This window comes from Erigeron canadensis, chromosome 1 (assembly GCF_010389155.1).
Source record: "Erigeron canadensis isolate Cc75 chromosome 1, C_canadensis_v1, whole genome shotgun sequence".
Lineage (NCBI taxonomy): Eukaryota > Viridiplantae > Streptophyta > Magnoliopsida > Asterales > Asteraceae > Erigeron > Erigeron canadensis.
The window spans coordinates 46,127,110-46,143,954 of NC_057761.1; the positions used below are offsets into that span (position 1 = coordinate 46,127,110).

Consider the following 16,845-nt stretch of genomic DNA (forward strand, 5'->3'; position numbering starts at 1 on the left):
GGAAATTTATCGAAAGAAGCAAAAATGTTCAGTACCAGCCTATATTCAGAACAGATCCCAGCAAAAGTGGAAGATGCTCTTAAATCCAAGAATTGGAGAGACGCCATGGACGTAGAAATGGAGGCATTAGTTAGAAATAACACATGGGAGAAGTGTGTTCTACCAGATGGAAAGAAAACTGTAGGATGTCGCTGGGTCTTTACAGTAAAATACAAAGCAGATGGAACAGTTGAGAGGTATAAAGCTCGATTGGTTGCAAAAGGCTACACACAGACATATGGAATAGATTACTCTGAGACTTTCTCTCCGGTTGCAAAAATGGACACGATAAGAGTACTGTTCTCAATTGCTACAAATAAAGGGTGGCCTCTTCACCAATTTGATGTAAAGAATGCCTTTCTCCATGGAGACTTAAAAGAAGAAGTGTACATGGAAGCTCCTCCAGGTTTTTCGAATAATTTCAGAATAAAAGAAGTTTGTCGATTGAAAAAGTCTTTATATGGTTTGAAGCAATCTCCCAGAGCCTGGTTTGGTCGGTTTACCTTAGCAATGAAGAAGTATGGATTCAAACAAAGCAACTCAGATCATACTCTGTTTTTAAAGCGTAATGGAGAACATGTGACGTGTCTCATAATTTATGTTGACGATATGATTATCACAGGAGATGATGAACAAGAAATAAAACGGCTAAAAGAAGGGTTGTTCACAGAATTTGAAATGAAAGATCTGGGAAGACTTAAGTATTTTCTTGGTATTGAAGTTCTGAGATCACAACACGGCATCTTCATCTGTCAGAAGAAATACATTCTAGATCTACTTGCTGAAACAGGGATGATTGATTGCAAACCAACTGAAACTCCAATGATTGTCAACCAGAAGTTGTATATGGAAGCAGAAGCAAAAACGGCTGATAGAGAAAGGTATCAACGAATTGTGGGAAAATTGATATATCTCTCGCACACTCGTCCAGATATTGCATATGCCGTTGGAATAGTAAGTCAATTCATGCACCAACCTCAAGAAGCTCACATGGATGCAGTATTTAGAATCATTAGATATCTAAAAGGAACACCTGGCCACGGGGTGTTGTTTAAGCCGAATGGTCATTTGAACGTTCAAGTATACACAGATGCAGATTGGGCTGGAGACAAAGGAAACCGACGGTCGACCTCTGGATATTTTTCCCTCGTAGGAGGGAACCTTGTCACATGGCGAAGTAAGAAACAAAAAGTAGTTGCTCTATCAAGTGCTGAAGCTGAATTTAGAGGAATAGCCAAAGGAGTTGCAGAAATTTTATGGATAAGAAAACTCTTGACAGAAGTCGGGTTTCCTCCAAAAAGGAGTGTTCGAGTCATGTGTGATAATGAAGCTGCAATTCAGATTTCTGAGAATCCCGTCCAACATGATAGAACCAAACATGTAGAAATCGACAGACACTTTATCAAGGAAAAACTTGAAGCTGGCATTATTGAGCTACCATTCGTCAAATCTCAAGATCAGTTAGCAGATATTCTAACCAAAGCCGTGAGTACGAAAACACTTCAGGAGTTTCTGAGCAAGTTGAATTTCGGCAATCCCACTCTTCAACTTGAGGGGGAGTGTTAGAATGGAAAGGATTGCGGGATCAGCTATTTACATCATTTCCCCATTTACAAGAATAATCACCATCAATTACACAGCAAAGATCAAGGAAAGCCAGCCAATTGTCCATTATTGTTTCTATATTTAAACTTGTATTTGATAGTATAAATAGGGGCTCTTCGTGTGAATGTAACATACAAGAAAGACAATTCACAATATATTCATACAAACAATCTTGTTCTCTGTATTATCATTGACAATATTACGCACAATGTACTATACGTATTTAGTCAGTTCAACTTTTTTTTATATATATACACACAGAGAGAGAATAGATATTATATGTTGTAAATGTTGTTTTGTGAATTGCAATCTTTAGCGAAACAGAAAATAAAAACGTTTCATGGAAATTTACGAGTTCAAATACGTACTATACTCGTAATCATATCATTTTATATATAAAACAATTATCTTTGGGGGTAGAGAGGTGGGGAATCCCAATATATATAATCATATGCTAGAATTATACGCGTGTGAGGCACGTGGTGAATAATTTTTACCGGCCTAAAGAGAAGTGGGCTTCCCTCTGGGGTATAGGAAAATCATGATAAGATAATGGATTAAGTTTCGATCAGGATATGCATATATGCAACTAATTATAGGTGGCGGCAGATGGCTTCGTCAAAAGTGGGGTTACGATGATAGTTGTAGGTGGTAATTATATATTTGGTGGTGAGTTTTAAAGTGTAAAATTACATTTTTGAGAACACAATTTAATTGATTTTGATATTTGTATTTTAATGAGATTAACTTGTTAAATTAACTACGTGTAGATGGTTAATAGTCATACATGTAGCATGAAGCAAACGTGTACTACCGTTGTTGAATGGCAACATGTGTTCAAATGGCCGACATGATCGATGCAATCCTAGTTGTTGGACCAACCCATGTGATATACAGTAAGTCGCTTACTATACATCAAGTTGCAATTGTAAAAGCAAAACATACCATGTTTCTTAGCCATGTTTTTGACAAAATCCATCGAACTACTTTGGAAGGAAATTCTGAATAGGCATGAGATGAGGTAGGTCAAGGAGTTGAATGGCTTGTTTGAGAAAAAAAAATTGGAATAATAACTTTCGAATAGATTAACACACCTTCGTAACAGTGGCGAAGCCAGTAGTGGGACTGGTAGGTGCTTAGCCCCACCAACTGTCTATGTTTTCCATTGCAAGGCTAGCTCCTAGCCGACCAGTATAAAGGTATTTTTGAACCGAGCCACCCTTAACCTATAAATATCTTATTTCTAGTCATGAGAGTGCAAATAAAACATTTACGTTGGACCCAACGTCATCAAAATCTATTTTATTAACATTTTATTAAATGGTTATGTCTATTACATTATATTGTATACAACGATCCGAAAAACAATACGGTTAAGCTCCATTCAATGTTAAATCATGGCTCCGCCTCTATTTCGTAAAGAGTCAAAGGGCCCACCCACCAAAAAATTTGGAATAATAACTTTCGATCGATTGTTTGCGCAAATGTAATTAGCACCTTAAGTTGCAATTAAGTATAATGATGCTATTAGCATTATCGTGCATTATTTGCCTAATTTAACAAGGGAAATGCTAAATACAACCCTTAGGGCTGTATTTAACGTGCATAAAAAAACTTGTACCTTTCATATTAAAAGTCCGCCCTCTGATTTTCATGGTAAATGTACAAACAATTTATGCACCTTAAACACAGCCCTAGGGGCTGTATTAAACAAACCCCATTTAACAAATATAAACAGAGAGATTTGTAATGGATGAATATTAATGCTTTAACTAGTGCATGACAAATCAAGTAGTCAACCATGTTTGATCTCGCTCAGGTAAGTCAAGTTACCAAAGAAATAAGAATGCATAATAATGATTATAAAATGTGTTGCCGTCACGAAAAGATTATTAAAAAAAAAGTGCTTAGATGGCAATGGTTAGCACTTTTACTTCAACTTTGCATGTTAGATTTACCATATTACTTTATTGATCTTATACTTTTATATACAAAGTTGGTAACTAAATTAAAAAGAAGATATTAAAAATGTTTTGGCCCAAAAGATTTTTCATTTATATATTTTATGCACCAGCCAGGACAGGTGCTAGCTACAAAGCAGCCGACCACAAAAACATTACTAGAAGAAGCAGCCATGAGACTCTCATAAAAGTCTTATTTGATGACGCGTATCACACTATCGCCATCTTCTTTTTTGTTAATTCAACTGTTCACATCTTGCCACGTTCCTCGTCAACTTACTTATTTATCTATATAGATAGATGGATTAGTCTTTTCGTTATTTTTAATGTAAATAAAGTCTGTCAATAACTACTTATTTCCTTGCAAGCGATTAGGAACACCAAATACATATTGAACAGGCCCGACTTATATATTATGTATGAAATGAAATTATACATTTTGTTATGCATTGTAAGCTAAAGTTGGTAGGTTGGCGTGTATATATGTAACAAATATACATAAAAATTTTATTAGGTTTGAATATTTTGATCTTAAAAGACCTTATATTAGAAAAGAGTTTACTCGGATGTTGGATATATAGTGTTTTTGGAAGAAAAAAAAAACTCCAAAAAGGCAAAAATTCATTAAAATGCACAAGTATCAACTTAAAAATAAAAATATAGTAAATATGTGGTTAGAAAAAAATATAAACAATTTTCAGCTTCGCCTGCTTCGGTTACTTTGCCTGAAACATTTTAATGAGATACAAAGGATGTTTGTTTGGGAAAGAATTCTTTAAAGTTCTCTCAACTTAAAGTTGGGAAGATTTTGACCTTTGATTAAAATCAAGGGTCAAGATTTAAAGTTTATCTTTAAATTTTGACTCTTAATTTATATTCAAGGGTCTAGATCTTTTCAAACTTAATTCTCTTCCTGTTTATTTAACATAATTTGTGCAGTTTATATATCATTAATACTAATTTTAGCATTAATTTGACTACCCATAAATATGGTATATATTCAACCCATCTGATTCACTAAGTTGCCCCGATAATCGAATGCAATAACTATCAATATTTGACGTTAATAGTTATTATGAACGAGCATGGTATCCGCGCAATGCGACAACAGTGGTGGGGAAGATGGTCTAATGGTGTCCGTGATGGTACTATTTGTAGTGATGACGGTGTCAAGTGGTGTAGGTTAATGTAATTGTGATAGTGAAAATTTTTAGAAGATAAGGACTTAAAGTGTTAATTAATAAAATAAAGGTTTAGAGTGTAAATTAATTCATTAAGGGCTAAACATAAAAAGTTAAGAGTAATTCTGGTAATTCAAAGGTAGAATTACCTAAAATAAAAAAGGGTTTTTTTCTTTATAAGGAAATATAGACTAATTTCAATTTCGAGTCGACGCTTCTAACCAAAATATATAGTGATATTTGTATTTATGTAATCAAGGAATTGAATTGCCACGAAGACGAATAAAAAAAAGTTGGTGGATGATAACGACTATTAGACGAAAAACTTTCATTTGATTGATAACAAAAACTTATAATTTCATATAGGAATCACATGTTAACAATGATGTCATGTAGAAGACATCATGCATATATTGTTAAGTGACATATCAATCATGTTGTAAGAAATTTAGAACTAAGACCTCGTAATCATGTTTGACTTGCAAATTGCAATCTAAACATGAGAAAAAGTTAGGCTGGTTAAAATACCATTTATAGATTTGTCCATATGGACAATGAGTACATTTGTGAGCCTATGAAAGTAAAGAAGTTTAAGATCGAGGAAAATATGTTGGCAAACGAAAAGGTCATTGTATAATATGTCATTTAACAATTCATTTGTTTGCTTATATCATGGAATGTTTATTTTGTACGACTATATTTAATGTGAAACTGGCTTTTGTGGCTTGTGTTAAATTTCCAGTTTCTCACACTTGGCTCCAGAGTATCAATCACATCAAAGGTTATAAGGTTATCATCAAGGAGTATTTTAAAAAACAGGTTAAAGTAACTCATAAAAGGTGATTTCAAAAGAATGAGATCAAATTAAGCAACCTCAAAGTAGTTGAGTTGACAAAAATACATAACCATGTAATTTGTGTCTTAAGTAATTTAGTTTTTGAGTATAACCGAACTTGATGTCATGTACCCAAGATTGAATCGAAAATGAAATAAATAATTTAGTTATAACATGAACTGAAGGTCCAATTTTAAAACGTAGTTTTGATTTTTCTATAATTAAACAGTTCAACTTGTGCTTTAAACAAATTAAAATTAGATACTAAACACACCTGCATAGAAATAAAAGCAAGTTAACAATACCATGCTTACACTTGAATTAGGAACATATAATATGTGACTCCATTAAATCCGTGAACATCATGGGCCGCTACCATACACAGATCGCCGTCGTGAGAAAAACAAGGTTGTTTTATTTTTTTTAAAAAAAAATCAAAACATGAAGAGCTTGCTCGTAACTTCATAATATCAACATGGAAAATGATTAATCCTTTAAATAGTCTAATAATTCTTCTACCGATAAGATGATGACATGTGAAAAATCAGGGGACAGAATTAAGAAAGAGAATTAGTTAATTCCACATGTCAGCTTCTTAAAATTTTAGGAGGATTTATCATTTTTGTATAATTATTATCTCATCATCACATCATAATATATAATAATAATGACAATAAAAAAATAAGGCTTTTACTTCCATACTTATATGGGGGTCAATCAAACGAGAACACACTTATAATGATAATACGGTGAGAACATTTAAAAACTTCATTTTGATGCACTAGAAGTCCATAAAACTAATATAATACGTGTACAACTAATTATTACTGTATAAATTAAGTGTTTAAAAACACATTGATCTGTCAAAATCGAGAAAATCATGTTTTTGTTTTGTGCATCCATCTTGGATACATATTCATTAAAATGGATGCACAAAACAAAAACATGATATTTTTCAATTTTAACGGATCAATGTATTGTTAAACACTTAAATATTGATAATTAGTTATACACTATGTTAATCTTATGGACTTTTAATGCATCGAAATGATGTTTTTAGGTTTTTTCACTGTTTTCTCATTTTAAGGAAAAATCATTATAAATTACATCATTATAAGGTCACTAATTACCTTTAAAAATTAATAAATACATAAAAATAATACTAAATTTATAAAATCTAATAAATATTGTCATAACATCTCAACACATAACTACAACATATATTATCATATCATTAAAGGTGGTGGCTTATGAACAGTGACACAGCCAAATGGCACAATATTATTCGCTCAGCTATACCTCGGTGTTATTATTCGGATTTTGCTATATCGGACACCATTTAAGATTTTTCTTTTCGGTTTTTCTTGGTTTTTTGCAGAGTTTTTTTTGTTTTTGCCATATGGGATCCCGTTTATGTCTTTTTTCTTTCGTTTTTGTTTGTTTTTTTCATAACTCTTTTTTCTTTTTATGTCCTTGACTAATATATTGGAAACTTTTATTCAGCCCTTTGCTTTTGCTTCATTTTTTATTTTTTGTTTTCTTGCACAAAAACTAAACGTATATGTTCGATATTGCAAAAGCGTTTGTGGTATTGCCTTTTCAACAAATATATTAATATTTTTCATTTGAATTTTCTTCTCGTTTTGGTTTTATTGGATATATGTATTCGATGTTTCAACGCGTTTGTGATATTGCTCCTAAACAATTATCTATTTTTTATATCCATGGCAAAATGGTTTTTAATTTGACTGTTGTAGGTTCAACACAAATATACTAACATAACGAAACAATATGAATACGAAAGTTGAAGTCCCGCAGCGCAGGGCAAACCCACTAGTTGTACATTGTATATATACACGAATGAACTGAGAAAAAAAAAAATAATAATAATGATAGCCCTAAGGGGTGTCATTAACAGTTTATTACATGCATATAAGTAGTACTTTGTATATCAATAACTGTCCTTAAATTTTCACATGACAAAATACAAATTTTAATGCATTAAATTAATTAATAGTAAGAACTGTCATTAACAAAAGTGTTAAAAAAATATATGAACACAAAGCTGTCGCGAAGTATATCCAAAGACGACCCTTCTTCATCTCCAACTTCAACAATTTATTTATATATATAAGTTTAGAAAGAAAACAAAAAAACTAAAATAAAAGTCTTTCTCTCTAAACAATACCACAATTTTATTCTTTCCATTTTTTATTTAGTTCCCATCAACCTCTATTATCTATATCTATAAATAGACACACCAACACACACGTTTTTCGATCGATCAAATATATATACATTCAATCATCTATCTTATATTTAATTGATTGATAGATAATTTAATTAAAATTTTGATGGCGGAACCGGTGGAGCTTCCTAATCGGATTGGTATTCTTCCATTTAGAAACAAAGTGTTGTTGCCTGGTGCTATTATTCGTATTCGATGCACTTCACCTAGCAGGTTTCTTTCTTATATAATTATTTCTAATTATTTATTGTGTAATTTACTCTCAATATAATCACAACTTAAGTTTTTTTTAGCTGAATTTGTTATTATATATATATAAAACATAACAATAGTTATATTTGTAATATATGTAATCCGTTCAGAGTTATTGAAAATTTTGTATATTTTTTAAATGTATTCAACTAGAGTGGAAAATCTATAGTGTGTATCATACTTAAAAATTTGTTATTGTAATTATCAAGCTTTAATTAATTGCTATTTTATGTATCCGTAAACCGGTGATGTGGCATCGGTTTTGATGATGAGGATGCCACGTGGAAGTGAACCAGATGTAAGACGATACTTAATACTAGTTATTTTGTGGTTCCTGCAGTGTAAAATTGGTTGAACAAGAATTATGGCAGAGAGAGGAGAAAGGTTTGATTGGTATTTTGCCGGTTCGAGATGCTGCAGAAACGTTATCGGTGGGTTCGGTGTTGACACAAGGTGTGATTGAGGATTACGATATTTTGTTTATTTTTTTAGGAATATGTAAACTCGATGGAATGTGAGTTTAAATTTTTGTTGAGATGCAGGGACTGATTTGGGAGATAGAAGCTCAAAAACTGTGTCGGATTCTCATAAGCTTGACGGGAAAAGTCAACAAGAACCTATTCATTGGCATACAAGGTACATATTGATATACGATGGCTATTTGAATACTATACGGTTACCAATTTACCATCTACTTGGAAAATGTATATCACGTGTTCATGATGTGATGTGTAGTGTTAAATTTCCATGTTAGGGGCGTTGCTGCTCGTGCATTACATTTGTCGAGAGGAGTTGAAAAACCGAGTGGGAGGGTTACGTACACAGTTGTTCTTGAAGGTTTATGCAGATTTAGTGTCCAGGAGCTTAATATGAAAGGAGCTTACTCCACTGCTAGAATCTCCCCTCTTGATATGACAAAGGCTGGTATACCTCGCAACTGCACTATACCTTTTACGAAGTTTCTTAGCCCTTCATTCACCTTACTGAGCAATTAATGTTCTGATCTATGTTAGAGATGGAACGAGTTGAACAAGACCCAGATTTTATAACCCTTTCTCGTCAATTCAAAGTAACAGCCATGGAGCTTATTTCAGTTCTTGAGCAGGTACCACTGACTAATGCTATCTCATATATGTTTTTCAATGTAATATTGTAGTCAGTAATGTCTGACAGTATTGAGAATAGTGATTAATGATATATCTCTTGGGGTGCATGTGATATATTTTCCATTATTTCACTGGCCAAATTTGATATATTTGATTTTACGTTTTTCATCAATACACCGTCTTATTTGCTGTATATGATCAAATTTGTACTAAGTCAGTTATGATAGGTATAAGAAAGAGTACCGATGAAATTCATAATTTGGTGTAGTCATTCGTAGGTTAAGCACTCAAGTTATCAAATATAACTTTTTTTTTCAGATATGCTCCGTTTTACATGCACATTTGCCTTTAATATCTGTTTCTAATTCTGATTACTGGTCTAATCTTTTGATTTTGGATGTATTTTTCCATCATCAGATACTAATTTTGTAAAAAATTATCAAATATAACTTTCTTCAGATATGCTCCGCCTTTAATACCTGTTACTAACTCTGACTATCTGTCTAATGGTTTAAATTTAATGTATTTTTCCATCATTGGATACTAATTCTGAATTTGACTGGGAAGTTAGCATGTGCTTAATATCCAGATATACTGGGTGGTCTAATCTTTTGTGTTTGATATCTTTTGCATAGAAACAAAAAACTGGTGGGAGAACTAAAATTCTTCTAGAAACTGTCCCTCTGCACAAACTGGCAGACATTTTTGTTGCAAGCTTTGAGATTAGTTTTGAAGAACAGCTGTCTATGCTAGATTCTGTTGACGTCAAAGTAAGGCTTTCCAAAGCCACAGAATTAGTTGACAGGCATTTACAGGTAACTTGATAGATGAAATGATGGATGTTTGCTAGAATACTTATTGTTTTAATTACTGGGATTTTTTTAGTGACTAGTTGTGTGACGGGGTTTTACTTGTACCAGTCTATACGTGTGGCAGAAAAGATAACCAAAAAGGTTGAAGGACAGCTGTCAAAATCACAAAAGGAGTATCTTCTCCGTCAGCAGGTTTCCTTTTTCGTATAATCAATCGGCTGGATTTTCTTTTACTGTTTCTATTTTTCTTATTTGTATATTTCTTGCCCTATCAGATGAGGGCTATTAAAGAAGAGCTTGGTGACAATGATGATGAAGATGATGATGTAGCTGGTCTTGAAAGAAAAATGCAAGCTGCTGGGATGCCTCCAAATGTCTGGAAGCATGCACAGAGAGAACTAAGGTTTGCGTTTAGTCACTTTACCTACGAATTGTTCAAATGATCAAATTTGCTATAAATTTATCACAACTTCGGACAGTGGAAGCTCATCCAAATACTAATTTCTACAAACGGTTTATTGAAGTTGATTATTTATTTATCAAGTATCGTATGATCAGTTTGAAAGCACATATGACATATCCAAACACCCTCTATATGCTTACATCTAATATTGTTGCTATGCAATGTCTATATAGAAATATAAGATCAGAATATCTTCCATAGGCGGAGTTTGTTTAATGCTTATATCTAGTGTCAAGGACTACCTGAGTACCTCCTAGTATTGGCTTTCGACATCAAGTTTGTGCTTACTTCTAATCGTTGCTATTAACAATCTATCAGGAGACTGAAGAAAATGCAACCTCAGCAACCTGGATATAACAGTTCTCGTGTTTATCTTGAGCTTCTTGCTGATCTGCCATGGCAGACCACCAGTGAAGAAGTAGAGTTGGACCTAAAAGCTGCAAAAGAGCGGCTCGACAGTGACCACTATGGTTTAGAGAAGGTCAAACAACGGATAATCGAATATCTAGCTGTTCGCAAGGTTGTTCACTTCTTCTTTTGTAATTATCTGCTGCAGAATGCTCAAAATAATGTTTTTATTTTGTTTTTTGCATTGCAGCTGAAGCCAGATGCAAGAGGTCCGGTGTTATGCTTTGTGGGTCCACCAGGAGTTGGGAAAACATCCTTGGCATCATCTATTGCTGCTGCTCTTGGCAGAAAGTTTGTGCGGATTTCACTTGGTGGTGTGAAAGATGAGGCTGATGTTAGAGGGCATCGGAGGACATACATTGGAAGCATGCCAGGGCGGCTCATTGATGGTCTAAAGGTGAAGTTCAGTTTCAACTATTGACCAATTTGGCAATTTATTCATGATTTCTGAACAATATGATGTGTGATGCATTCCTTCTTGATGTAGCATAAAGGGAGGGCCAGGCGGGTCCTACCAAGCTTGATTAACCCAACACACTTTCTTGTTGTCTGTTTTAGTAATAGCTTAATTTTACAGATTACAATCATAAAAACTACGCTAATACATTACTGGTATTCTAATTATCAAAGTAAAGCGACTTACAAGGTTTATATGTTTCTTTTGGGCCCAATTGTCTTCTTCTTCTCTAGATAAAATCCTGTTTTCAATGCATATGATTTGTTTGAGATTATTTGTCACTTTTTTATGTGTAAGATCAAAGTTTTCACCTCCCATATCTTCAATTAAAGCTTCATCTAAAGTGGACCAATGGTTATAATTTATATATTATGTTGATTTGAAATTTTATCCTTTCAGAAAGTTGCTGTTTGCAATCCGGTTATGTTGTTGGACGAGATTGATAAAACAGGATCTGATGTCCGTGGTGACCCTGCTTCCGCATTACTGGAGGTTCTTGACCCGGAGCAAAATAAAACTTTCAACGATCAGTATCCTACTTAGGAAATGCTCAATCTTTTTCATCCTATAAATCATTGATTAATATAGATTTTGGATAGGGTAATCTTTCAAAACTCAAATGCAACGGAGTTATGACAACTAGTTTTAAACGTAAGAAAGAAAACGTATCAATTTGAATTTGAGATTGGAGCCATTTGACTGCAAGGTCACTTCCTTTTTGTCTCAGTAGTTGATTCCTTAATTCGTGGCTTAAAGCTATTTGAATGTTCCTTTTGACCTGTCAAAAGTGATATTCGTGGCAACTGCTAATAGGGCACAACCAATCCCTCCACCACTCTTGGACAGGATGGAAGTCATTGAACTTCCTGGATATACACCTGAAGAGAAGCTTAAAATAGCAATGCGCCATCTCATCCCGCGTGTTTTAAATCAGCATGGCTTGAATTCCGAATTCCTCAAAATTCCAGAGGTATAAACTTAAGTCATCTTTTTTATCCCAATATTTTTCTCACTTCCATGTATTTGTTTGAAAAAAAAAAGATGCTAAGATCACTTGAGCACATTAATGTCTTAATGTTTAGGAGGAGGTGGCTATGGGTTGGTTGGGTGAGGAAATAACATGGTTAATCTTTCGGTACGGGTTGAAATGGCTAATGTTGACCCAAACAGAGCCAGAATACTTCTAGTCCAAATTTATTATATATATTTCTTCATTAGTCTCATTAATGATACAACTTATCTGAATTAACCTATTCATAAGTAATTGAGTCGAAGTTGGCATCCATATGTTCATGAGTAGATGGTTACACATCTAGTTTGTTTTGCTCCGTGATTGACACTGATCTTGTATTCTATATATGGCAGGCAATGGTGAAACTTATTATTCAAAGGTACACAAGAGAAGCTGGAGTGAGGAACCTAGAGAGAAACCTTGCAGCTTTAGCTCGTGCAGCAGCAGTAAGAGTGGCTGAGCGAGAACATACGGTTCCACTAAATAAAGATGTGCACCAAATTTCTTCACCATTGCTGGAGAGTAGACTAGCTGAAGGTGGCACTGATGTAGAAATGGAGGTCATATCCATGGATGTTAACAATCATGAGCTATCAAGTTCAAGTTCATTCAGGGTTATGTCACCTCTAGTTGTTGACGAAGATATGCTAGAAAAAGTATTAGGGGTAGGCTTAAAAATATATATATATATATATATATATATATATAAACATGTTTGCATGGGACTGGACTCTTTTTGCTTCTTTTTCTTTTGTTCCTCATTTTATGCTACTGAATTGAATGCAGCCTCCTAAGTTTGATGATAAAGAAATGGCAGAGAGAGTGTCAACTCCTGGGGTTTCTATAGGGCTAGTCTGGACATCCTTTGGTGGAGAAGTCCAGTTCGTTGAGGCTACATCAATGGTGGGTAAGGGGGATCTGCACCTTACCGGGCAATTGGGTGATGTTATCAAAGAATCGGCACAAATAGCATTGACTTGGGTATCTTCTTTTGATCTGAATTTTTTTATATAATTGAAAGTTATTTTGATGAATAATTAAATAAACTTAAGGCATGAAGAAAGGATGAGGTTGCTTGTTGTTAGAGATTATCCTAATTGAGCGGGGTCAATACTGTCAATTTCTGTACGAGTCAAAATGGGTTGGATCTGACCCAAAATACTTTTATTTCCAACTCCTGGAATATCTTTTACAAGTTAGTTTTGCGTTTATTATAAATAATGAAGTGTATTATACTATTATCACTTCAATTATTGTAGATTTTGAATAAAGTGATTTTCTAGGCTTTATACATTTGATAGATTAAGGTAACTTTTATCGGTTCCCTTTTGCTAATTTTTTTGTTACACGTATTTGGCATGTTAGGAATAGAAGTATAATACATAACTTGAATCAAACCATTCTTAAGTAAATGGGTCATACTATTGTCGCATAGTGGTGGGGGAAATGCAACATGAGAGTGGAGATGATGGTTCAAATTCCGTCCCCATGTCTTTTTAGCTATATTTTATTCACCTCTCCCATGTTGGCCGTGGGTTTGGTTGGTGGGGGCCATTAGAGGGTTGGTTACATGGTTGAAATTATGAGAATGGAATAGAGAACGGAGAAGCACACCTGTGATTTTGTCTTATATTTGATAAATTGTTTGTCAATATATTCTGCTCATATAGTGGTTGACATACATCAAAGAATTGTTGTTTAAGAAGAAATTGTATTAGTTATTTACTTAAAATAGAGGAGACTTGATTTTTAGAAAGTCAAACATTCACACACCACATTACTGTGCTTGAACTGACAACCTTTTGGTGGTTGAGCCTACTCAAATACCGCTAGGCTAGAAGCCCTTTGGTTGAGACAGTTTTTGTTCAGCTTTGTTTCATTAAGCATGTTTCCGCAATTTGTTTGGACACAGGTACGAGCTAGGGCAGCAGAGCTTAACTTGGCTTCTGCAGAAGAAAATAATCTTCTTGAAAGGCGAGATGTCCATATACATTTCCCTGCTGGAGCGGTCCCTAAAGATGGACCTTCAGCTGGTGTGACGCTTGTTACTTCACTGGTTTCACTTTTCAGCCGTAAACGGGTAAGATCAGATACAGCGATGACCGGAGAGATAACTTTGCGAGGTTTGGTTCTACCTGTTGGTGGGGTCAAGGATAAGGTCAGTCTTTGTTTCTCTCCGATATATTGCTATGCTTCAGTTTTAGTTTTATTTTTCGGGGGTATATGGATGTGCGTCTCTAAAGTGATTTGTGGACTTATTCAGACGTGCTTCTGAATTTTGAAGCCATTTTTCTTGGAATATATTTTACATCTTAAAGTTAGAGAGTGTGATCATGTAATACTGAATTCTTAAATTGCTGTAGAAAATTGTATTAGGATTGTTTTTGCTTTTCGAAGTTGTAACAATCAGATGTTTAACAATGTTTGAAAAATTCTTATTATTTTTAAATATTAATACATATATACAACTATACCCAGATATGACATTTTAATTCTTTCAATAAAAGTGAGTTTGTGAATGAAAACGAAAGTTTCGAATTAGGTTAAATGAAATGGCAAGTACCTTATTGGCTTATTGTACTTTTGGATAATCAATTTTGCGTTTGGTATGAATTTGAACTGATACATAATCAGATAACCAGAATTTGAATAATCAGATGATTGGTTCCTAAATCAAATCCAAAATATATGTCGTTGGACTATTTATCATCTTCTAACACGCGATTGAGCAGGTCTTGGCGGCACATCGTTATGGGCTTAAGAGAGTTATCCTGCCAGAGAGAAATTTAAAAGACTTGGTTGAAGTACCTGCAGCTGTTCTTGGAAGTATGGAGGTAAGTTTACTTTTAAAATGAAGGAAATGAATTATCCTGTATGATAGTTTTAGATTTATATATTTGTTCAATCACTGGGTCTAATCAAAAGAACTTGTGTTATACAAATGGTTTTTAAATTACTATTTGCTGTTGACCTGCTTCATCTGTTCGGTTGGCTTTCCAGATTAGGCACTAGCCCACCACCCCTTCCCCCACTTCCCAACCCTACCTGCCGCGTACACTGATCAATTAGAGATGTGAAATATTGGCTGGTCGGCAGGTTGGGTGGTGGGCAATATTTTCCATTATGTTGGGTAGAGTTGCCCCAAATTAGTTTTGTTTTATCTAAATAATTTTTTTTATATAATTGATACCTGGGTCAAATATGATTGAAGAAAATAAATTTTTATCAATATTAGAATATAGCATGCTGAAACAAAATAAATAAGGGTTATGCATAATAATACAGTTTTAGAGACGTTTGGTGTGTTAAACCCAATCTATGAGTGAATTGGTGGAATTTTCCACCTGGGTCCTAATTGGGTGACATTTACAATGCTTCATTACTGCAGATACTACTGGCCAAGAGAATGGAAGATGTACTGGAACATGCCTTTGAAGGTGGTTGCCCCTGGAGACAACATTCAAGACTTTGACATCATCTATGATCTAACATATCTATACTCCAAGTTTTCAACATACTCGCAGAAATCGTTGACTGCTAAACATGGAAACGAGAGGATCACGGGTGATATAGATAGTATATCTTTCTTTATTGCCCACTCGTATGTATTTTATAGTGTTTTTACACGCTGTATGTTCCATGCAAGTACTTTTACTCGGTTTACATGTCTTAATGTGGTCAAGTCCTCGGTATATATCTGTAATTTTCAAATATATATAATATATAGCACACTTCCGAAATATAGTAGTATCGGTTTAGGTTTGAGATCTGATGCGGTAAGATTATAATAATATAGTAAAATACACGACCATTTGTGATAATGACAATTTGAAAGTGCTACGCTCAGGCCCGGTGGTTAGCATGTGCCACCGGCTCAATTAAGCAGTGCACCACAATTCATGGGGCACCAAATTTGTACAAGATATGTGTATATATGTATCATATTTTCATAGCCCAATATAAATAATGCTTGGATTTTATCAACTTAGAAACCCAGCTGTCATGTACCCATATTATATTTATAATTCCTGAATATCATTGCTCAAGGGGGTCAGTATCAATTGAGCCTAGGACAAGCCTATCATGATATACGTAGTAATTTGAGTAGGGAAGTTTGTATATTTTGGTACGTTTATCATTTTGCATTATACATCTATCTTTTCCCATCTGATAATATAGTTTGGATTTGGAATAGCAATGTACCAGTGATCCCTACGAACGTCAATATGTCATACTTAACCGATTATGTTTAAGCTTTTTGACATTGTTTGAATTCATATAGACATCCAACGTCTGTTAACAATATCAGACTATTTAAGTTTGAACTCAAGTACAAGAATCAATCTCGGAGTTTTTATTGCTTACAAATGTTTAGGTCTAGTTCTAATCAAGTTTTGAGCCTTGTATATAGCATGTATATCTTTTCGTATTTGGTATGAATCTTTATTTATAAAACCATTTGGAGA

At 34.0% G+C, this 16,845-nt stretch overlaps 1 protein-coding gene across 1 annotated transcript; it reads left to right on the top strand.

Moving 5' to 3' along the window:
• The first annotated feature begins 7,871 nt into the window (after positions 1 to 7,871).
• LOC122597569 (lon protease homolog 2, peroxisomal) lies at positions 7,872 to 16,119 on the top strand. The gene is made up of 17 exons (XM_043770148.1): positions 7,872 to 8,082; positions 8,462 to 8,574; positions 8,664 to 8,757; positions 8,876 to 9,045; positions 9,135 to 9,226; positions 9,863 to 10,042; positions 10,148 to 10,231; positions 10,315 to 10,442; positions 10,821 to 11,022; positions 11,101 to 11,307; positions 11,767 to 11,897; positions 12,124 to 12,337; positions 12,733 to 13,044; positions 13,166 to 13,360; positions 14,292 to 14,537; positions 15,112 to 15,213; positions 15,768 to 16,119. Exons 1-17 carry the CDS (start codon positions 7,976 to 7,978, stop codon positions 15,849 to 15,851), a joined length of 2,661 nt encoding a protein of 886 aa, XP_043626083.1. The 5' UTR covers positions 7,872 to 7,975; the 3' UTR covers positions 15,852 to 16,119.
• The last annotated feature ends 726 nt before the right edge of the window (positions 16,120 to 16,845 follow it).